General features: G+C 48.9%; 1 protein-coding gene across 1 annotated transcript; it reads right to left on the bottom strand.

The window, feature by feature from the left end:
• Nucleotides 1-712: 712 nt before the first annotated feature.
• LRRC45 (leucine rich repeat containing 45) lies at nucleotides 713-20,988 on the bottom strand. The gene is made up of 18 exons (XM_065416270.1): nucleotides 20,970-20,988; nucleotides 17,365-17,689; nucleotides 15,274-15,335; nucleotides 13,422-13,492; nucleotides 12,975-13,153; nucleotides 11,479-11,607; nucleotides 10,768-10,880; nucleotides 10,111-10,169; nucleotides 9,918-9,995; nucleotides 7,968-8,103; nucleotides 7,604-7,681; nucleotides 7,287-7,398; nucleotides 7,040-7,110; nucleotides 4,790-4,882; nucleotides 4,060-4,152; nucleotides 2,806-2,979; nucleotides 2,576-2,723; nucleotides 713-1,997 (listed from the first exon to the last, which is right to left on the bottom strand). Exons 2-18 carry the CDS (start codon nucleotides 17,594-17,596, stop codon nucleotides 1,801-1,803), a joined length of 2,025 nt encoding a protein of 674 aa, XP_065272342.1. The 5' UTR covers nucleotides 17,597-17,689; nucleotides 20,970-20,988; the 3' UTR covers nucleotides 713-1,800.
• Nucleotides 20,989-21,226: the final 238 nt, after the last annotated feature.

Below are 21,226 nucleotides of genomic sequence, written 5' to 3'. Positions count from 1 at the left end.
GTACATCTGCACTTCAATAAAAAACCCACAGCACCGAGTTTCAGAGCCCAGGTCAATTGACTTGGGCTCACAGGGCTTGGGCTGTGAGGCTAAAAACGACAGTGTAGACATTCGGGTTCATGCTGGAGCCTGGGCTCTGAAGCCCCCCCACCCCCAACACAGGGTTTCACAACCCAGGTGGCAGCCAGAACCTGAGCATCTACACTGAAATGTTTAACCTCGCAGCCCGAGTCCCATGAGCCCAAGTCAGCTGAGTTGGTCCAGCCGTGGCCATGGGTCTTTTATTACAGAGTAGACATACCCTGAGAAGCATCATGTGGGGAGGCCACCCCCAATACAAAGGGCTTCTCCTTTAATCTGTTTATCTACAAGAACTCTCAGAAACCAGTTTTTCCATTTTGAGCAGCTGAGGGTCTGGCCTCTCACTCAATTACAGCTGCAGTCCATGGGCCTTCTCCTGGGTCCCAAGGAAAGACTTGGAGCTGAGCAACCACCCTGGGGGTTTAATTCCAGGCCCCCTCTGTTTTTAGCTGTGCTCAAAATCTCTGTAACCTCTAGATGCCCTCAGCTAGTTCTCCATACAGCTGCCCCGTTTATTGGCCAGCCTGAGAGGGTCTCCCTGCAGAAAGTACATCCCAGAGATCAACACAAGTTAAAAACAAACATTAGGGTTCCCAAATTTGTTAAAGCATGCAACTGATTGCTCAGTATTATAACAAAATGAAAAAGCTCTTTATTTTAAAATAAACCCTGCGAAACAAACCATGAAAACAAAATCAACCCCTAGGCCCAGGGAGAAGGGCACATATTTCACTTTCATCTTCATTTTTAAAATGTGCATTAAAATTAATATAAAATCATTCGCCATCTCCTACACATTATTTTCTGAAATTCTATAGCCAGGGAAAGAAAACAACTCACACCCTCTCCACCAGTTCAAAGCCAAGGAAATAGGCACTGCACAGGTCAGGGACCTTGGGGAGCCAGGAGATCATTCTTTGCAGCTTGTCACTTTAGTAGGATCCAGTGTGACCCTCCCCGCAACGTGGAATTAAATGCTGTTCTCTGCCACTGTCTTGTTAAAGAGGCTCCAGTTTAGGGCAGTGGTTCATACTGAGCAAGGACAGGATCTTCCCTACTTTTCAATATCAACTAGGACTGTAGGGCTTCAGCCACAGCTAACAATTCATTATCCAGCCTGGTTCTGCAGTCACCTGCCAGCATAGCTGATTTTATTTATTACAAGTATGTCTGTGTTACCCATCACCATAGTATCTGGGCTCACTCTACTTTGCCTAGAGTGACACAGATGGCTCCCAAGCATGGGAGCTGTTTTTGATAGTTCCCCTGTCGAGTGTTGACAAGACTTTCTTTGTGAACAGCCATGGCATCAAAATCAGTGCTGCAGGGTGACACTTCTCTCCCAGGATCCTACAACATAGTTAGTATCAGTGTGTGGGGCAGACACAGATAGATTTATGTTGTGTGACAGGACATAAAAACAGTTTCAAAGACTGTTACAAGCTCTAGTGTGGACAGGGCCTAACACGGTGAAGTGGGAGAACTCAGTCCTGGCTATCCCTACCCCAGCTTGGCTAGTTGCTTTCTTCAGACCTCATTTCTGTCTGCAGCAGAATTTCTGAATGGCCTGAGGGATTCTGTGTCTGTGACCCCCTTGTGCTTCAGAGAGGAGTAACACCACTCTCCTGAGAAACTAGGCATATTCCGGAAGAAGGAGCTGCACACAGATCACGCCCCCCTATTCCTGACAGCAGGCACCTGGGATTCCTTAGGACATGCTCATTTCCTAGGGCTGAGGGCTCCAAGGGCGGAGCCCTGCACATAGGCCATGATGGCGTTTTGCAGGAAACTAGCTCGTTGGGCCTCCTCTTCCCTCATCCTGGAGATCTCAGCCTCTTTCATCCTCAGCTTCTCCTGGAGAGTAGAGATTTCACTCTCTTTATCCAGCAGGGCCTCCCGGTGGTTACTTGATAACACTGTGCAAGAAGAACCATGTTAGCATAGGGAGTGGGTGTGTCCTTTGGCTCATGGGTCAGTACCAGGGAATAACCTGCTGTAGTGGGAATATGCCTGTGGAGGCAGAGTGGTAACAGACACACACAGCACAGACTGCTGGAGGCCTTTACCTCTAGCTTTACCTAGTGGGCCCAACAAGACCCTGATGGGGGGGGATGCACATTTGTGTGCAGGTGTGGCATCATGCTCACAGGATTGAGGGTCAAGAGACATGGGTTCTATTCCCCTCCCCCCACTGTGTGAACTTAAGCAGGGCACTTCACTTCTGAGCCTCAGTCTCCCATCTGTAAAATGGGGATAAGAATCCTAAGGCACTTCCAGGGGCTCCTGTGCAGTTTAATTCATCACTGTCTGTAGAGCAACTGGAAGGCAGGAAAGGAATATGAGGTGGTATAGTCAAGGATAGTAGCCTGTACCATTCGGCCCCAGACTCTCTACACCATGGGGGCGGCACTACGAGGACATGACACCTCATACTACTCCCTGCAGTCTGTAAGGAAGGTGCTGTACATAGCCCCCCAACCTCCACGTCCATCACCTTTCAATTGCCTCTCCAGGGCAGCAATCTTCTCTTTCAGCCCTTCCTGTGCTGTCCTTTCAGCCTGCAGGTGTCCAATCTGCTCCTGCAGCTCAACTCTCACTTTGTTCACCTCAGCCACCTTCTCCTGCTCCTTGCCGCTCAGGTCCTAGCATACACAGGACATGAGAGACCGGCAACCGCAGCATACAGCTCTGCATCAATGACTAGAATTCCCCCTGCCCTAGTACCTGTTGTAGTTCCTCCACGCGCCTCTTGAGCCCTTCGGTTTGCAGGGTCAGTTGGCTGACCTTGGCCTGTGCCTCTCCCACTGCCTGCTTCTGCTGAAGGCAGTAGTTCTGAGCTTCATCTCGTGACTGTGTCATCAGCCGTATCTTCTCTTCCAAGTGATCCAGGTGCTGTTGCTGTAAAACACAAGCGCGTAGTTCCTCTGCCTCCTGTAAGAGGATTCTCTCCAGCCCAGGGTCACGAGCAGGGACTGGCCTAGCAAGTGTTTGGATGGGAAGCGGAAATTCTGCAGTGTGTGGTGGCAAGGAGTCACCAAGGGACACGCCTCCCTTGAATTGAACAGGGACCAGTGCCTCTTTCTGATGATGGAGACAATGTTCTGGTGGAAGGGCTGCCTTTTGGAGGAGATGTAAAAGCAAGGCCCTAACCACCCACTGAAGATCCCAATGGGCATTTCACAGGGGTAGGACCGTTAATGCCAGAGTCCTGGACAAGCCCCAGTTCTGGTATTTACATCCTCCCGCCTGGGTTCATTTCAGTTTGACACAGCATTCTTCCTCACTTCCTGTCCTAAATGGCTGGGCAGCATTGCTGTATCTGGTTATTCAGCTGCTGCATCCCACCTCAGACATCACTGCACTTGTGCAGTGGTGAAGTGTGTGTGTGGGGGTGTATTTATAAGCTCATAAAGCATTTTAGCTTGGGATGTAAGATGCTAGAAGAGGTCTGAGTCTTGAGGAAGACTCCTCACATGCCACACAGGGGGAACCCCCACCCTTGTGCAGGGGGTCTCACTGCAGTTTCCACGGGCTTCAAGTCTAGAAAGTAACATTTCTTGTCCAACAGCAATAGCCATATGGGAAAAATGCTACTGAGCCTAGAGAACTGCAGCAGCACATGAAGTCTGCTGATACATAGCAGCAAAGGGATCCACTTGTCTGCCAGGAGCATGAGCATAAGCAGTTAGAATGACACCCTATTATACCATAACCACTAATTCTGTATGTAACAAGTTGGAAGGTGCTGGGCTGCTGGGGACAGGGGTGATGGTTTTGAGACACCTTGGTGTGGAAAGTGCTGATATAGCTTGATGCAGACATCTCAGGGTTACTCACCCTCATGAGTCAGTCAATACTTAGGATAACAAGACGAAGAAGAACAAGTTACTGATCAGTTATCCGAGAAAGACACATGCTGGAAAGACAAATCCGCTCCCACCTCCACAGACAGGCCCAGCAGCTGGGTCACGGTCTTACCTCTTCCAGCCTGGCCTGGCCCCGGACTTTGATTAACTCCTCCTCTGCCTGACCTCGCTCAGCAAATGCCGCTGCTTTGACTCGGCTCAGCTCCTATCACAAACACACAGGACACACACATTCTAGCCATGTTACCATGCAGTTTCAGGCCACAGATGGGACAGGGCTAAAAGTGATGCAGCCACCTCCTTTCCCTTAGGGGCAGGGAACAAAAGGCTTTCCCCACCTAGCGGCTGACTGGGTCAGTCATTTGATTCACAGACCAAGCTTCAGGTGCAGGTGGGAATGCACCAGACACATAGTTCCAGGGCCAGGGAGCCACAGCCAGGAGGGGCACGGGGGCTGAAAAACCTGTTCTCCATGGGCCTTAGCCCATAGGCAAATACATCACTGCTGCAGGCAATGTTTAATTCCCCTGACTGCATGCCCAAGCCCTGCTATCTTACCCAGTTTCAGATCCAGGACTGTATTTGACCTCGCTCCACCACTATCCAGTAGAAAGAGATTTTGTTTAAATAGGAAATCAAATGAACAGATGCATCAGTCCCCTTGTCTTCTCATCTCTGCCCCAGCCCTCATGCCCCACAGCACACAGGGAGTCTCACAGGCCAGCAGTGGAAAATTTTGTAGAAGCCCTTTGTTAAAATATTGGCAGCACGTTCCTGCCACTGCAACTCCACCACAGCCAATGACTCCCAGACACACAGGCACCCGGACCACTCGCTCTCACCTCCTCCAGCCCAATCCGGATGGCTTCCAGCCTCTGGATTCTCTCCTGCATGGAGCGCTCACTTGCCTCCATGTGATGTGTCATGTGATCCACCTGCAAAGCAGCAGGAGCCATTCCAGTGGGTTTCTGGCACCTTATTATTCCTGAGATACAGCAGTCACCCAGCACTGGGAATAGCACACTCCCCTCTAGCCAGCTACTGGCAAGAGAAAACAAAGCTTCCTCCTTCCCCAACACAACTCTTCTGTGAGGCTCCAACACAACTGAGCAGCAATGCCTTTAAAAAGGAAGCCAGAGCTTTGCATACAAATTCCCCCACATTTTTGAAGAAAGGGGGTTGGAGTCAACTCCCAGGAGCTCAGGCCACCTTGTGGTTTGGTCTTGGACCGGAGCCAAACACCGGGAAAGGCCCAGGCTACAGTTGGGATGTGAGATGAGGTCTTCCTGAAACCGATCTCTCACGAGATTTCCACACACACCCAAGAACAGTTTGGAAGGTTTTGGTTTTGACAGTTTTGAGAGACCCAAATCCAATCCAGATCTGATCACAGCCTCCTCATCACTGCCTGTGCCAGTGGAGAATCAGTCCCCAAATCCCAGGGAGGAACTGCTAATAGAGCTGGGACTCGAAGCACCCTGTATTTGAACTATACACACTACTGCAATAATCTTGGTCCAAAATACATTTCGTGAAGCATCGTCTGAAAATAAATAACTCACTAGTCAATATCATGATAAAATATATGTAGCCACATTATACATAAAGTTATGAATTCCCCGTTTATGATGTTACTTGTTCAAAACCAGATAGCCCTGCCAGGGCCAAAGTTGTTAAACAGGCCTACCCTAAACAAAGCAATGTGTGCTTACCTCAATTTACATATAGGTAGTAAACAGAACCTTCAAGGGGAGGTGGGGAGGATTGGTAAAAATGCAAATTGTTTGGTTTCCTGCAAACAGGAGCAGGGTTTTAAAACAAAACAAAAAAACCCAACAACAACAAAACATGGGGTCTCCTTCATCACCAGACTGCATGCTGCATGTCACCTCCTCACCGCTTAAATAAACTTTACTTTGAGGGGTAACCTTCAGAAGAATCCATTTAAAAGGTTCACTGGACTATAAAAGAAAGGAGCAGAACATTCAAGTTCTCTCTTGCCAAAGAAATCAGCATCTTTGGGCCTCTGGAAGAGATCCTGACCGAGAAGGTCAGCCACTGTGGAAGACGGTGGGTGAGAAAAGCTTCTTGAACAATGCCTTGAACCAAACCTTGCTAGATTCCGTTTTAGACTTGTAGATGTGTATTTTCACTTTTATTTTCTTGTAACCATTTCTAACTTTATCTCTTACACTTGAACTCACTTAAAATCCTGTCTTCTTTTGTTAATAAACTTGTTTTACTATTAATCTAAACCAACTGTGTTTGTACTTCAGTGAATGTGAACTTTGGGTAATTTGGCAAGCTGGTGGGTTTGGTCTCCTTAAAGGAGCAAAAGGATCTTATTATTCCTCTGAATATTGCAGGAGAGGGCTGGACATTTCAGAGCACACAGGTCTGGGGAAGTTCAGGACTGGGGGTGGTGTTGGGGTCACCTGCTAACATTAAACAAGTCTGATAAAGACAAAAGCATGTCTGTGATAACTGCAGGCAGGCTGTTGGATTCAAAGTGGTTGAATCAGAGCTCCACAGCATATAGAACACCAAGTGCATTCTGGCTGTGTGCATGTCCCAGACAGGGAGCCACAAGTTGCAGAAAATTTTGAGGCACTCAGGTTATATATAATACAACAGTGATACAACCTCTCACTGGTGTGAACCGCACCCTAGAACGTGACAAGAGCCGAGCCCTAATCACTGGCCCTGAATTGCACAAATGGGTGTTTGAGACATTTTGTTGTTTGCTCCAGCAAAACAGCTTTTTCAGGATAAAAATGACGACACCACCTGTTCAGTTACTGCCCTCTGGGGACAGGATCAAAGGACAAATCTCTTTGACACTCGAGTACGCTGCAAAACCTTGCTGGATGGCCTAGCAGCAAGGTGCCCTGCAATCTCTCCTGCCAGGCTCAGGCCAGTGGGAAAGAGTTTCTATTTTTATAAATGGCCTTTTGTTCCCATGGATGAGCCAGAGGCTGCTGGATCCTCACCTGACATCAACAAACAGTCCCAAGTAACTAAACCAAAGGGGTCAGTAGCCCAGAGGCCAGTGGGGAGACTTGGTTCAGTTGCTGCTGCATCCCTGTCCTTACCTCTTTCAGTCGAAGGGATTCCACATCTTCCAGGCCCTGTTTAAATCTCTTCTTCTCCATTTCTAGGCGTTCTGGAGGTTAAAGAAGAGCGGATTATCAACCACGGTCTCGCCCTGGTACTCCACACCCTTCACCTCACGCTACATGTCTCACCATAAATCTTTATGCTCGGACTGCAGGGTCTGGCTCCCCCATAATTCAATTCTCTGATTCCCCCGAGGCCTGGCTGCCCAGCTCCTTCACTCACCCTCTGCCTGCACGGCCCGCAGTTTCAGCTCTGCTGTTGTGTTTGTCAAATCTTGCTTCACCTGGAACAGCTGGTCCTGCTGGGCTTTGCACCTTCTCTCTAGCTCATCCACCTGAATGGAAATCACCACCATGAAGTGAAGACAAACAGAGCTTCTGCTTCCACTAGCACTGGGATGGGTGGCTGGCTGAGCATGGCCACTAGCCAGTGGGAGCATAGGAAAGGGTCTGGAAACCTACACACAGTTAGCAAAGTAAAAAGCATGTTGGGAATTCCTCAGGCCCATCCCATGTTTCAGCCTAGGCTTGCTCTCCTACCTGATTTCTTAGAAGCAGGTTTTTCTCATTGGCAGCAGATAGGTCCCGGAGCAGCTTTGTTTCCCGATCAGCAGCTTCCTGCAAACCAAGCCCAGGATTAGGAAAGCCCATCCCAGACCTCCTGAGGCCCCACACCCCCATCCAATACCACTTCAAAATAACCCAAGTCCCCAACACCATAACTTTCTCCCACTCAAAGTACAGATCATTCTCCAGTCACTATTCTGTACTTCACAGTTCACAGCAGTTCATATACAGAACCAGCCGACTTCTCATCCCATCCAGCATCCCCTGACACCCCAAACCAGAACGCCACCCAGAATCAAATATTGACCAGCCCCGTCCAGCCCACAATCCAGCCCACCTGTTTTTGCTGCCGGAGCTCCTTCAACTGGCACTCGGTCATGCTGGCTTGCTCCTGCTTTGTGGCACTCAGCAGCTCTCCCAAGTTGTGCACTTTCTGCTCAGACAGAGCCAATGCAGCTTCAGTCATCTGCAGTCTACACAGCAGAAGGCACAGCTGAGATTTTAATCTTTGTCCCTCCCAAAAATACATCATAGTCCCAATGAATTCTCTACACTGGACAGCACAGGATATGCAGCAAGACACAACCTCACAGCAACATAGGAAGAGCCAGAGGATCAGCTTGGGGTCCTCCCAGCTCTGTCTCTTGTCTCAGACAATGGTCAGTACCAGCTGCTTCAGAGGAAGGTGCAAGAAACTCTGGAATTTGCAATTACAGAATAACTTGCTCATTGGGGCAGTTCCTTCCTACCCCTCATCAGATAGTGGTTAGCTCAGATCTTGAAGCACAAGGACTTGTATCCCCTAATGTATCTGTATCACATCTAATGTTACTGTGGGTGCTCTCATTATCAAGAGATATTGGATCCTTTTTGGAATCCTACTAAGCTCCTGGCTGTAATGAAAACTTGTGGCAAGAAATTGAGCAGACTAATTTTACATTGTGTAACAAAGATTTTTTATCAGTTATAAATTTGTTGCCTTTCAATTTTGCTCTTGTAAAAAAGGCTGAATAGAAGCATCTGACTGTGATTGCTGAGCTGTTTACAGGACACTTAGAGAACTTTTCCTTCAGTTGTTACAGTTAATTTATACACCAATAAGGGGCCTGAGTAGCTCCACTTATTCCTTCAATGTCCTGCCCCTTATATTGCATTTCTCAACAGTGAATTTAATGTGCCCACTCACCTAGGTGTTGGGTCCCTCTTCACTGTCTGTGAGAATCACACCTCACCACACCCCTGCTCTGCTGGAAGAAGTCTGTAGTATAGAACTGGCCTTAAACACACACAGCAAATGGGCCAACTCCCTCCCGCTCTGCAAAGAGAGGCTGCTTGTCCCCAACCCCTGTATAGCCTAGCCCATGTCCTCTCCTCCATACCAGCCCTATACAGCCCATCTTTTGCCTTCTGCCGGCTCTGCATGGTCCATCTACTTAACACTCTCCAGTGATACCAGGTCTTGTAGCTCATTTCTCAGCTTCTCCCATAAATGCACAGAATGCCCCTATTGTATCAATCTGTCAGGCCCCAACCCGCCCTCCCTCAAAACCTCGTACAAGATCCAGATCCACAGGGATCAATGCTGATGGGAAATTGCCAATTGACAGCAGTGAGGCAGGTGGCCAGTGGGGATCACTGACATGATTGTTGGATTTTCCCATCACTTCGACAGCTGAGAGTTCAGCTGACATTGACTTAAGTTTTGGGCTTATTTGTTTTTATGGCTTCTCACGTGGGAAACGAGTCTGATCCCTGATTTGCAAATGCAGTTGCATGCCTTGCAAGTGTAGTCATTGTTGGGCGGAGGGCTTCAGGCATTGGCCTTATGACGTGCTCTCTTTCCTGCAGAGACCTCACATGCCACTCCTTAAAAGTGGACACAGCCTCACGGCACAGACCTCTCCATCTAGGTCTGTCCAGTGCAACAAGTTCCCAGGTGCCCTGGAAACTGACATGATTAGCATCCATTTCTCTCTCCAGCCTGCAAACTGCTGGGAGCCCATCCCCACAATGGTCTGCCTTGTCACTATCCCCTTCGACCCACTCCTAAGCCCACCTGCTTGTCTGTTACTTCTTCTAGTGTGCAAGCTCTTTGGGGCAGTCGCTGTGTTTACTACATTTGTGCAGCATCCAGTACAATGGGCCCTGATCCTGACTGGGACCTCTAGGTGCTAAAAAAATACCGACTGAAATAGTGAGCCAGCTACTCCCTCCTCTCTCCACAGCTCTGAGCAGTACAGCCTACTTCTCAGACAATGGAATGACTGGGCAGATTCTTTCCTCATACTTGGCTTTTAGTGAATTCATGACAGACTGCCGCTCATTCAGGGCTTCCTGTAACTGGCCAACTCGTGCTGCTGATGTCCTGAATTGGGAAAAGAAAAACATTAACAACTCGAAATTAAGACTTCCATCTCAGACTTCCCTCTGAGAACCCGATCTTCCCCCCATGCGAGGAGGGAGCCAAGAGATTCACTGACCTGCTGCTCCTGGTTATTTCTTCTCTCTGTTTATCAATAGTGTCCATCAAATCCAGGAACTGAGATTGAGACAAACACCAGTGACACCGTGAACTGCATGAGTTTGTGGCATTTAGACCTGCCTCTCCCTACCCTCCCTTTGGGGCTGCATAGGGAGCAGCACCAGCTGATCTCCTGGAAGAAGCCAAACTGGTGATCTGATGGGCGTCACCACCCGGTTGGTCTATGGTCATTGATCAAAGCTAGTGTTCTGTCTCAGAGACTTTGTACCACAGGGAGGGAGAGGATGTGGAAATCACATGTATTAACAACTTCACAAACTGGAAAGTACTGAACTGTCCCAGTAAGAGAAAGAACAGGATGAATGAAAATGAAACCACTGAAATCCTTTGGTTCCCAGAAACAAGTGTTTCAGCCATGGGATGTTTCCAATGCAACAATCCAACTGGTGGATCTGTTCCCAAGGGCGACCTAGCCCCAATCTGCTGTATGATGCTGTGTGCCTACTGCAAGTACGAATGCAGCATGTCAACATGTGCAAGTGGCTCCTTGGGCCAGGACTCCTGGTACTGTGCTACTTTACAAAGACAATTCGCAGGAAAGCCAGTGTTCATGGCTGCCCCACTCAAGCTGCTGAAGCATTAGGAGGCCACTCACCTGCTTAGCCTTCTCCTCCTTCAGACTAAACATCTCCTTACTGAGCACGCGTGTCCGGCTGTGGTTCTCAGCAAGAATGGTCTGGCGATCCTGGTTGTGATCCATGGCTTGTTCTGACACAGAGAGAACTAGAGTAGATATGCACATTTCCATAATAATAGAGCAGAGAGAGGTTCTACAGCAGGATGATACCTAGACCCCTGTGGCCTCCGCATGGACCCCTGTTAGGGAGACTGTTCCCACAATATGGGTGCAATGGATAGAGTGAAGGAAGTGTTCTGTGTTAAAGAAATAGCTTCCAAAACCCACAACAACAATGCAGCTCAGTGGGGGCTGCTTTTGGCAACTTCCAAACTGTACCACAGCCACAACGGGACAATACAAAGCCCCACTGAAGGGGGAGTCCTTCCCTGTTTACATGACACTCCAAGATTGCACTCAATCAAACCCAACCATCTCCTCCCCTAGCTGATCTCTGCAGGGAGGAACTGGGAAAATTCCAACGTATCTCCCCTTAGCACAGTGCAGCTCCCTGCATACCTGAGTTCAGCACAACTCCTCCCTTACCAGCAGGCAGGGCCCTAAATGGCTCCTGTCAGGGAGTGGAAGACATGGGGCTCCTCTGAGATAGCAGCAGCCCCATCACCATCCATGTCCCTGTGGTGAGAAGAAGAATGCACACGTCTTGCCCACACAACATTGGCCACATACCCACAGCCTTCAGGATGTCACTGGGGATGTTGTTCCCAGCCAGCTCCAGTCTCCTCAAGGTCTTGTTGCTGTGCAGACAGCTCAGTAACGCTCGGCCCCCCAGGAGCCCAATGTTATTCCAACGCAAATCTAGAGGGGCAACAAACCATCACCCTGGCAATAGCACCAGCACCATCAGGCCATACTGAATATATTCCTCACACATGGCACCCCTGCACAGTGGGTCAGCTACCCCCAGGAGCCTCAGCATAAGCCACCAGTGGGTGTGGTTCACCATCTGAGAGTGATGGAACGAGAAAGTGACGGACGGTGCAAACATATAGCAAATGCAGCTTCATCTACCCTCTCAGCATCCTGCAGAAGGACCTGCAATAAACGCTGCACACACTGCAAAGTCTGCGCAAGGAACCATTCCAGCCAGGCAGGCCTGCAGGATGTTCCCATCACGTCATTATTCAACAAACCCAACTTCCTAGGAGAGGCTGCCCAGCCCAGAAGCTTGCTTCTAGTCTGAAAGAAAAGAAACTCCCTGCAGGGAGACAGCACAGCAGCAACCTCTGCCCAGTTAGGGAGGGGAAGGGAAATTCTATCAAGGCTTCTAAATAAATAAAATAAATAAATTATAAATAAATAAATATTTGGGGCAGCAGGGCATCTGCACAAAGAAACCTCAGGGCCTGGAATGAGATGCACGAGTCTCAAACCAACAGGACAGTCATAAGCTGGGGGATTTGCTCTTCTCATCAATCCCAAGGGTGGTGCTACTGCACCAGGTACCCAGATTTAGATTCTGTGCTTCCGTTCCAGAGTTTCTGGTTAGCCCCTGCTTACCTAAATCATGAAATCGTTATAGAGGCTGCCAGGGCTGCCACTGGCATAGAGTCTCTGAGCAGCTCTGGAGTGACTGGAAATGGGAAGGCAGTGCAATAGGCAGTGTTCCCTCTAATTTTTCCCATGCATGTGCGGAATGAATTTCATATCACCTCCATATTGGTGCACATAACAAAATTCATGCGGTGGGGCTGAGGGGTTTGGAGTGTGGGAGGGGGGTTCTGGGCTGGGGCAGAGGACTGGGGTGCGGGGGAGGTGAGGGCTCTGGCTGGGGCCGGGGATGAGAGGTTTGGGGTGCACGGTGCCCGGGGGCTACAGCGGGGAGAGGGGACTCCCCCCAGCAGCACCTGGGCTGGGGGGGAGAGGCGCCTCTCCCCTGGCTACAGCAGGTCCATGCTGGGGCTGGGTTGGGGCCAGGGGAGGAGCGCCTCTCCCCTGGCTGCAGCAAATCCAGGGTAGGTCTGTGCTGGGGCCAGCGGGAAAAGACGCCTCTCCCCGCTGTGGTACGTTCGTGCTGGGAGAGAGGCATCTCTCCCCGCTGCAGCCCCAAGCCCCTGCGCAGGGCTTAGTAGGCAGCTGCGCGAGACCACGCAGCTTAGAGGGAACGTAGGCCAAAGGTACCACCTGAAAGTGATAACATCCTGACGAAGGGGAGTTGCTCTTACCCAGCTCCTGTAGGCTGGAATTGCATTTCAGGGCCATGGCCAGCTCGCCTGCTCCCTGGTGGTTAATCTGGTTATTGCGCAGATCCAGCCACTGGAGGAAGCGGTTGCCTCCTAGTCCCTGGCAGAAGAGGGAAAAGCCCTCCTCCCACATGCCCAGGCTGTTCCACTCCAAGGTGAGGCTGAGGGGAAAGTTAAACAGGAGTCGCAGGTTAATCTACATCCCTAGGAACAAGGAACAGCAAGAGGCTGAAGGGGCTGCCTCAGCCTAGCTCCTGTGGGGACCCAGTCACAGGCCCACCCTAGCCAACAAAGACCAGACTCCAAAGAGAAGGGAGCTCTCCAGTGTCCACCCCAGCTCTGGTCCAGCAGAGAAGGAAGCCCCCGACCCTTGCACCCACTCACCCAGCACATAGTGGACAGACGGGTGGAAGTGACTTTACACCTCACCTTCTGATGGATTTGTTCTGCCTGAGGAGTTTCCCCAAAGCCTCAGCACCCAGAGCTCGCAGGTTATTCCCCTGAAACAAATACCGCAGGTGAGTGGCTTAACGTGTCCCGTTTCATCCCGCCTGATACACTGGGTGGTGCCAAGGCTGAGTTGTGGTTATGATTTATCACATGTGGGTAACACTGGTCCCATGCACATTGCCCACTAAACCCAGGCTCTCCAGCCCTTGCGTGGAAATGCACAGCTCCTGCTGGTGACAGTGCCAAATAGAAACATGCTGCCTGGCCTCACTGTGACGGGAAACACTTTCCACATGGGGGAGCCAAATACCTCCCACATGGAAACAGTAGTGTCAAATATGATCATCATTTGCCTGTGATAAGAAGGGAGCCTCAGACTCTTGGCATCTGGTGGCCATTTCGACTTTTCACCAGGAAGGGCTCATCTGACAGCAGAGCGAGGCATGATGGATGGGTTTGGGAACTAACTCAGAATGATACTATGTCCTAGCAGAAGGCTGTCTTTATGTTTTTGTTTTTTTTAAATAAATCTTTTGTTACACTCTCCCCTGAGGATCTGTGGCAAGTGTGACCTATCCAGGGGCTCCAGATCCCACTGTACTGCATACACACACACTCATAACTTGAGCTTGGTTGTCAGTGTTGCAATGCATATTTTTAGGTAGTATTCAATCAGAACCCAGATTCTGCTTTGCTAGTATTTTTTAACACAATTTTGGGCTGTATACATAAAGGCAACATATGACAGACCTGGGGCAGATAGTCCTTTCCACATGCAATTCTGGTGTAATAATGTGTTCAGTTCTCCATACCATGTTAACAGAAAGATATTGATAAATTGGAGTGACTTCACAGAAGAGCAATTCAGATAACCAGGGGACTCCCTCACTGATGTTGAAACATTAAAAGACCTAAATATGTCTAGCTTGACCAAGCAGCAGCTAAGAGGGAGACACACAGTAATAATTGCCCATGAGTAAGTAAAGATGGACTGATCTATATGAGAAAGTTGAACCAGTTGTAGGCAGAGTCTACACGATGAGCACCAGAGCTGTAGTGCCATAGTGCACACACTTCCTACATTGATGGAAGGGTTTCTTCATCAATGTAGTTAATCCACCTCCCAAGAAGCAGTTGCTAGGTCAACAGAAGAATTTGCATCTACACTGAGGATTAGGTCGATTTAACTACAGCGCTGAGGGGTGTGAATTTCCACTCCCCCTGAGCAACATATCTAGGTGATCTAAACGTTAAGTGTAGATCAGAGTGTAGTTAATGTGTGACTTTAAAGAGATTTAGTTAAACTGGTGCAAAAGGCTATGTGGACACACTTCAGATTAAAACAGATGTAATTCATTATAGCTTAAGTCAATTAGGAACAGTTTTAAACTAAACTGAACTAAGTCATTATTAAACCAAAATAAGTGTGTCCACAGGAGTTTGCACCAGTTTAAATTAATCAGTTTTAAAAAAAAAAATTATATTAAAAGTATACAATTTCTGTACGTAGACAAGGCCTTAGCAACAGATTATTAGGAAAACCTTCCCGCCAGCGAGTTCTACCAAGCAGTGAAGCAGTCTCCCTAAGAGAAGGGCTGGGAGTCCCATCAAGAGAGGCAATTACAATGGACAGGACACCGCATTAGGAAGTGTGCAAAAGGGAACAATCCTGCACTGGTCCCTTCAGCTGGTGGCCTGCATGGGATCATCGGGTCTTTCCATCCCCAATTCCCATGAGATCTGCACCTCTGTAACCTCCTCAATTGCTTTCTCTGTGTTGAAGGCCAAGACTTGTGCTCAGAGTTGCTCAAGTAAAGTCAAATAAACTCACCTTCAAGTCCAAAGATTTTACTACAGTGTTGGAGCAAAGTCCATTCAGCAGATGTCTGACCCCTGTGAAAGAGAAAAGAAGGATATTTATATTTCACACAGAACTTCAACCCTCTCCTGGACCTGAACATGAGGTGTCAGTAAACACCTCTTCACCCCGGCAGCCCCAGTCAAGGAGAGGTAGCTACAGGGAGAAACTATTTCATTAGCAAGTAACTTTAGTGCTGCTGGAAAATGCCAACCTGACCTGGAGACCTCTCTTTACACACAGACCAGCTAGAGCCTGGGTAGAGGCTTCTCACAAGCCCTGCCAGTATGATCACAGCCTTGGTCTGAGAACCCTCTTCTAGGAGTAAGGGGGGACTTCAGACTCTATGGCTTATTCAGCCCTTGGTCTCTGCTGATAGGGTGGTTTGTGTAGACACTTCTCCTCTAGGGTTTGGACAGAGATCTCACACAACATTTGGCTGCTACTGACTTGGCCCACACTGAAACTAGTGATCTGTTCATTCCCTCTGGGGCACCTGGCATTGGCCACTGTTGGAAGACAGGACACTGGGCTAGATGGACCTTTGGTCTGACCCACTGTGGCCGCTCTTATGTATGTTCTTATGTAGAGGGTAAAGGCTCCAAGTCTCATTTCCAGTCCCCTGAGCCGCCAGAAAGTAAATTCAGCAACTGCAGCTGCAAATAATTCCTCTTGCTGCTGTAGGGCTAACACTTGCTAGCTTTGATCAAGCTATACTAAAAATATTAGCAAAGCTGCAGCAGCACTGGTGGCAGCGCAGGCTAGCTGCCCGAGTCCAGTCCTGTCAGAGAACTTAGGTATGAACTCAGGTGGCTAGTCCAAGCCGCTATCCATGCCGCCCCAATTACACTGCTATTTTTAGCACACAAACGCCATCAAAATTACCTCATGTATGTCTACGTGAGCTGGAAATTACGCCACCAGCTGCAGTGGAAACATGCCGTATGAGTGGAAATGTACAACAGACAAGTCCTCCCAGGCAGAGGGAATGTGCTTCTGGCATATGCAGCAGGGCACCAAGGGAATCACCAAACCACACAATCAGCTTCAAGCAACTCTGTGGCCTCATTAGTCCAGCAGAGCTAGAGTCACACCTCATGTTCCAACTGCAAACAGCTTCCTTCCAACACCCCCTAGTCCTTCCTCTTACTAATGTGGGCTCCTAAAGATCTCTGATCACTGTATTTTTCTCTCTTATTTTTCTAAAGTAGCTGTACTCTACAGGGACAATGCAGTGGCAGAAACCCTGTTTTAGACTGTTAAGTGGTTGAGGCAGAGTATTCCACGTGGTGAGTCCCCTTTCTGGAGATACCAGATTGAGCCCAAGCCTGACTGTACAGATCTATATTTAAGACATAGTTTTCCGATAAAGCCTTTGCCCATCAGCGACACCCATAAAAATTAAAAGCTCTGCATATGTATTCATACACCCTGGAATGAGGGATTGGAGAGTAAAAATATTGTCCGTTTGAGATTTGAAAGTTTCATCCTAATTGTGTTCAGCATGTCCCTTTAACCTTCCCTAAGCATGCAAGCAGTGCAAGGAGTTTCTGGGGCTCAGATCTTTTATTCATGCTCACAAAATAGTTTGTATGTGGTCCCAGTAAGCGTCTCAGACCCAGGTCCTGAACAGAACGAGACCCACCTTGGCATCACTGGTTGAAACATATGAAGTTTTGCTTTTGTGATCAGATTAGTTAAATAAGAAAATATATCAGCTTTCAAAGCTCAAACAACTTGGTGAGGTAAAAAAGTAAAAAATGCAAACAGAATGTGTGGGTTCATTTGGGCTTAGATAATATTCTCTCTGAGACAGATTAGTTTATAGAGTAACTGTAAGGCCAGGAGATTCAAACACTCAAATTCCTATTAGCAAGAATCCTGGATCTAATTCCCTGTGCATGGGGCTGCAGTTTTGCCCATAAGCACACATTTATTCACTCTTCGAAGCAACTCCCTTAAGATTAAGAATTTGACTTTCAGCGTGAGCCTGACTCCCAGATCTCACGGTTCAGACGCATAGCACACATGCAAGTGTCTCCCTGTGGGCAAAGAGAGTCCCACCTTCTTCATTCAGCATGCAGTCACTCAGCATGATCTCTGTAAACAGGATCTCGTCCTGTAAAAGCTTCCCTAGGACTCTGCATGTATCCACAGAAAGGCTCTGGGTGGCAAAATCCAAGTGGCTTTGTCCTGGCCCCTCCCGGAGCTCATGTAGCTGCTGCAGGACTGTCTCCTGTGGCTGAACACCACTCTCCTTACATAACTGGACATAGGCCCTTCGAAACTCTTCCATTGCCACAGCAGGTGCTAATGTCACTCCCTTCCTGTCCTCCACATGACGAAGGACCACGCTGGCCTCAGAGAAGAGCAGGGAATGCAGGAAAACCTGGTGGACAGTAAAGGCTGTACTGTGAAAGGCAAGAAGCAGTTATCTCTGGACTATAGTGCATGGTCCTAAGGATAAGCAGGACTGATACAAATAGTGCTCAGAGCCAGAGCCATTCCCACCCCATAAACACCCACTTGGAGCCCTGCAGGACACCAGTCCCAACTCCACTCTCCCAGGATAGGGAGAAACTCACTACAGCCTCTTCTCATGTACCCGTTGACCGTTACTGGGATACAGCACCCACCCCTTACAACAGCCACCCCGACACCCTGTAACTAGGAAGAGTAGAGCATGCTGGGGATTGTAGTTCTGCTCTTCCCCTCTCTTTCCCCCTCCCTCTCCGCCCCAGTAACCCGGGGAGGAGGGCATGCTGGGAGCTATAATACAGAGCCAAATTTAGAAATATTACATGTGCAGCCCCATCTCAGAGTAGAGATATTGTCGCCTGCTACACAGCCCCCACTGCTCCTCCCATAACATCAGCGTATGGCCAACCTCAAAAGATCAGAAATCATGACATAGACTAAAAACAAATCAAAAGATTAAAAAAAATATTTAACTCCCCACTACTCCTCTCCAGTGTGTAAATGAGAATTTCAAGTTGAAAAGTCAATGTTTGATGCACACAAAAATGCACACCTCTCCCTGGCTGCTCTGCCCTCTTCATCCCTAAGACCAGGTAACTCCCCGATCTCCATTGCCTATTCTTCTTGATTCTCCCCAGACTCATTTCCTACCTTCCCCCTACATTTCCCTTTTCAACTTCCTCCATTCGCTGCCCCCCCCCCCACATTTTCCTGCCCTCCTGCAGCAACCTCACCTTCACACACAAAGAATCCCCTGGCTGGGATGATTTAGTTGGGATTAGTCCTGCTTTGAGCAGGGGGTTGGACTAGATACCTCCTGAGCTCCCTTCCAACCCTGATATTCTATGGATCATTGTTATTTTAGAATATATTGTACGAGGACTATAAAATGGAGCTGAACAAAGACCACCCAAGAAAAATAAAGCACTCTCCCTATGGATCAGGTTTTCAAATTATTTTTCAGTGAAGATTTATGTGAACTGCAACGAATGTCTTTACAACATCAACCACCTTGCTAATTGCTGGAAAACCATCACCCAAGCAGTGCTTTCTACATCTCAGTGCAGTTTTTATATTTTCAATCTTAAATATTTTTAAATAACCAATTAACTCACATTCAAAGCATATAAACCATAATTTTAAATAATTATTTCTTTGTATAATTTTAACTACAGAAATATGTGTTATCCAGTGATTACAATAAATTATTTACCTTTAAAATCTTATAATTGTCCAAATAGCTACAAATATATTTTTATTTTAATTACTCTTCCCTCTCACTGCTTCACGACTTCTCCTCTGCTGGGAACCCAGAAGCACTTCCCCCAACTATCCCCACCCGCCTCCTGCTGCCTCAGGAAGTACAGCTGCTGGTCCCAGGCAAAGCAGTACTGAAAGGGCGGAGAGAGGAGTCATCAGAGAACAGCTGTGTCTGGGGCAAAGGAGAAGACCACTGCCCCACAAGTTCTGTTGCAGGCTCCAAGGCCCTGCTCCGGCCAGGCAGCAACTGTTCCCCAGCTCCTCCCGCTCACTACCCCAGGACCAATCCCCATAAAGGAAGGAAGGGCACGTCTGTGTCTTCTTTCACAAAGCTCTGGCTGTTTGTCCAGCCCTGAAAATCAAGGGAATGGAGGGGCCTCCTGCTCCATTAGTACAGTTCCTCCTGCTAGCACCACAATCCTGTGATTCACAATCAATTTGCGAGAGTTAGCAATAGTGTTACATCCATGTGGCAACCACAGCAATTGCTCATGTGGTGAAGCCCCAGCAAGAAAGAATTTATGGATTATTAACTCTCTGACACAATACATGTTTTGGTCTTTGGCAGGAAGTTAGTTGCCCTGTCTCTTTTAGCTCTCCTTTCACCTCCCTGTACAGCTATTCCAATTGCTCAGCTAGAAGCATAAAGAACCAGTGCCAAGTGACCAGCAAGTGTTAGAAGAACCACAGCTTGGGAACTTCTGATGCGGAGCATCCATCAAGCCTGAAAATCTCACACAGGAGCAGAACAGCCACAAACCCCAAAGCAAGGCAGGTGCTTAGCAAAACCTCAAGAAAGATGAACTCAACACAGCCTATCACTGGTACAGCACCACACATGCCCAACACCTACCATCTGGACTCTTCAGGACAGCTATGTCTCAGAAGCTAACTATCCTGACATAAAGCAACAGAGAGTCCTGTGGCACCTTTAAGACTAACAGATGTATTTTTACAGACCCAGACTAACACGGCTACCCCTCTGATACTATCCTGATATACAGATACACAGGGCTTGAACTGAGGCAACCCGCTCCCAAGATGCCATCTTTACTCTGCAGATTGTCAAGCCTTTTTTTTTTTTAAATAAGTCTATCGAACGTGACCGAGTGTAAACTGATGCAGCAACATCTACCTCAGGCCTGGTCTACACATAGATTTCATATAATTGTAACTATATAAATTGGGGGGAGGGGCTTTTTTTCCTTTACTGAAACAGTTAAATTAGTGAAATCCCTAGTGTGGATGTAGTCTCACTGTTATAAAAGTACCTTATACTTTTGTTTATTCCCCTTCCCATATGGGAATAAAGTACATTGGTATAAGCACTTTTATACTGCTATCAACGCACCCACACTAAGGGTGTTGTAGCACTGTAACAACACTGGCATAATTAAAGCAGTATAACTTGAGTGTGTGTAGACAAGGCCTGCCTAGATTTGCAGAGAGCCTGGAACTATAGCTCTGAAATGAGTTAACTTTCCCTGTTCACCTCAGTGCTGCTGTCTCAGTTACCAGCCATGATGCTTAAAATGCCAATGCTGTGGCCACTGCTCTTCGAGGCAGAAGAGAGGCTCATAAAGGCAGATGGGCTCTACCCTGAGCCACCAGGTGCCACCTGCGGGGAGAGAGCGGGAGACAGCGTCTCTCGCGTTTGCCCCCTGGTCAAGGAAACCAGCAGGGCACAAACGGACCGCGGTATCGCCGCCCGCCCAGGAGAGGGGGCGGGGCGGCGGGGCAGCGCGGCCCGCGGGCGGTATCGCCGCCCGCCCGGGAGAGGGGCCGGGACATCGCCGCCCGCCCGCCCGGGAGAGGGGCCGGGACAGCGCGGCCCGCAGGCGGTATTGCCGCCCGCCCGGGGCAGAGGCAGGGGGACAGGAGAGACCTCCCCAAGCCAGCCCCGCGCTCCCCGCACCGGCGCAGTTACCGACCTCGGGCTCTTTCGTGGTGTCCGGTGGGCGGGGTTTATCCTGTGGGCAGGGCTAGGAGGCGCCCGCTGCCAGTTTCGGTCCCGCTAGAGGCGGGCTCGCACCGGGAGTCCGAGCGTGCAAACGGCCTCCCCCCATTCGCCCCCCTCCCCGTTCCCGCCCCTGCGGCTCCGCCTGAGCCCGGCTACCCGCCCAGGGAGAGGCAGCGCGAACTACAGTTCCCAGCATGCACCGCACATGGGATTTCTCCCCTCCCCCCT

The sequence above is a fragment of the Emys orbicularis genome, chromosome 13 (genome assembly GCF_028017835.1).
Source record: "Emys orbicularis isolate rEmyOrb1 chromosome 13, rEmyOrb1.hap1, whole genome shotgun sequence".
Taxonomy (NCBI): domain Eukaryota; kingdom Metazoa; phylum Chordata; order Testudines; family Emydidae; genus Emys; species Emys orbicularis.
Note: the sequence above shows the minus strand (reverse complement) of the source record. Positions and strands in the feature narration are given on the sequence as shown.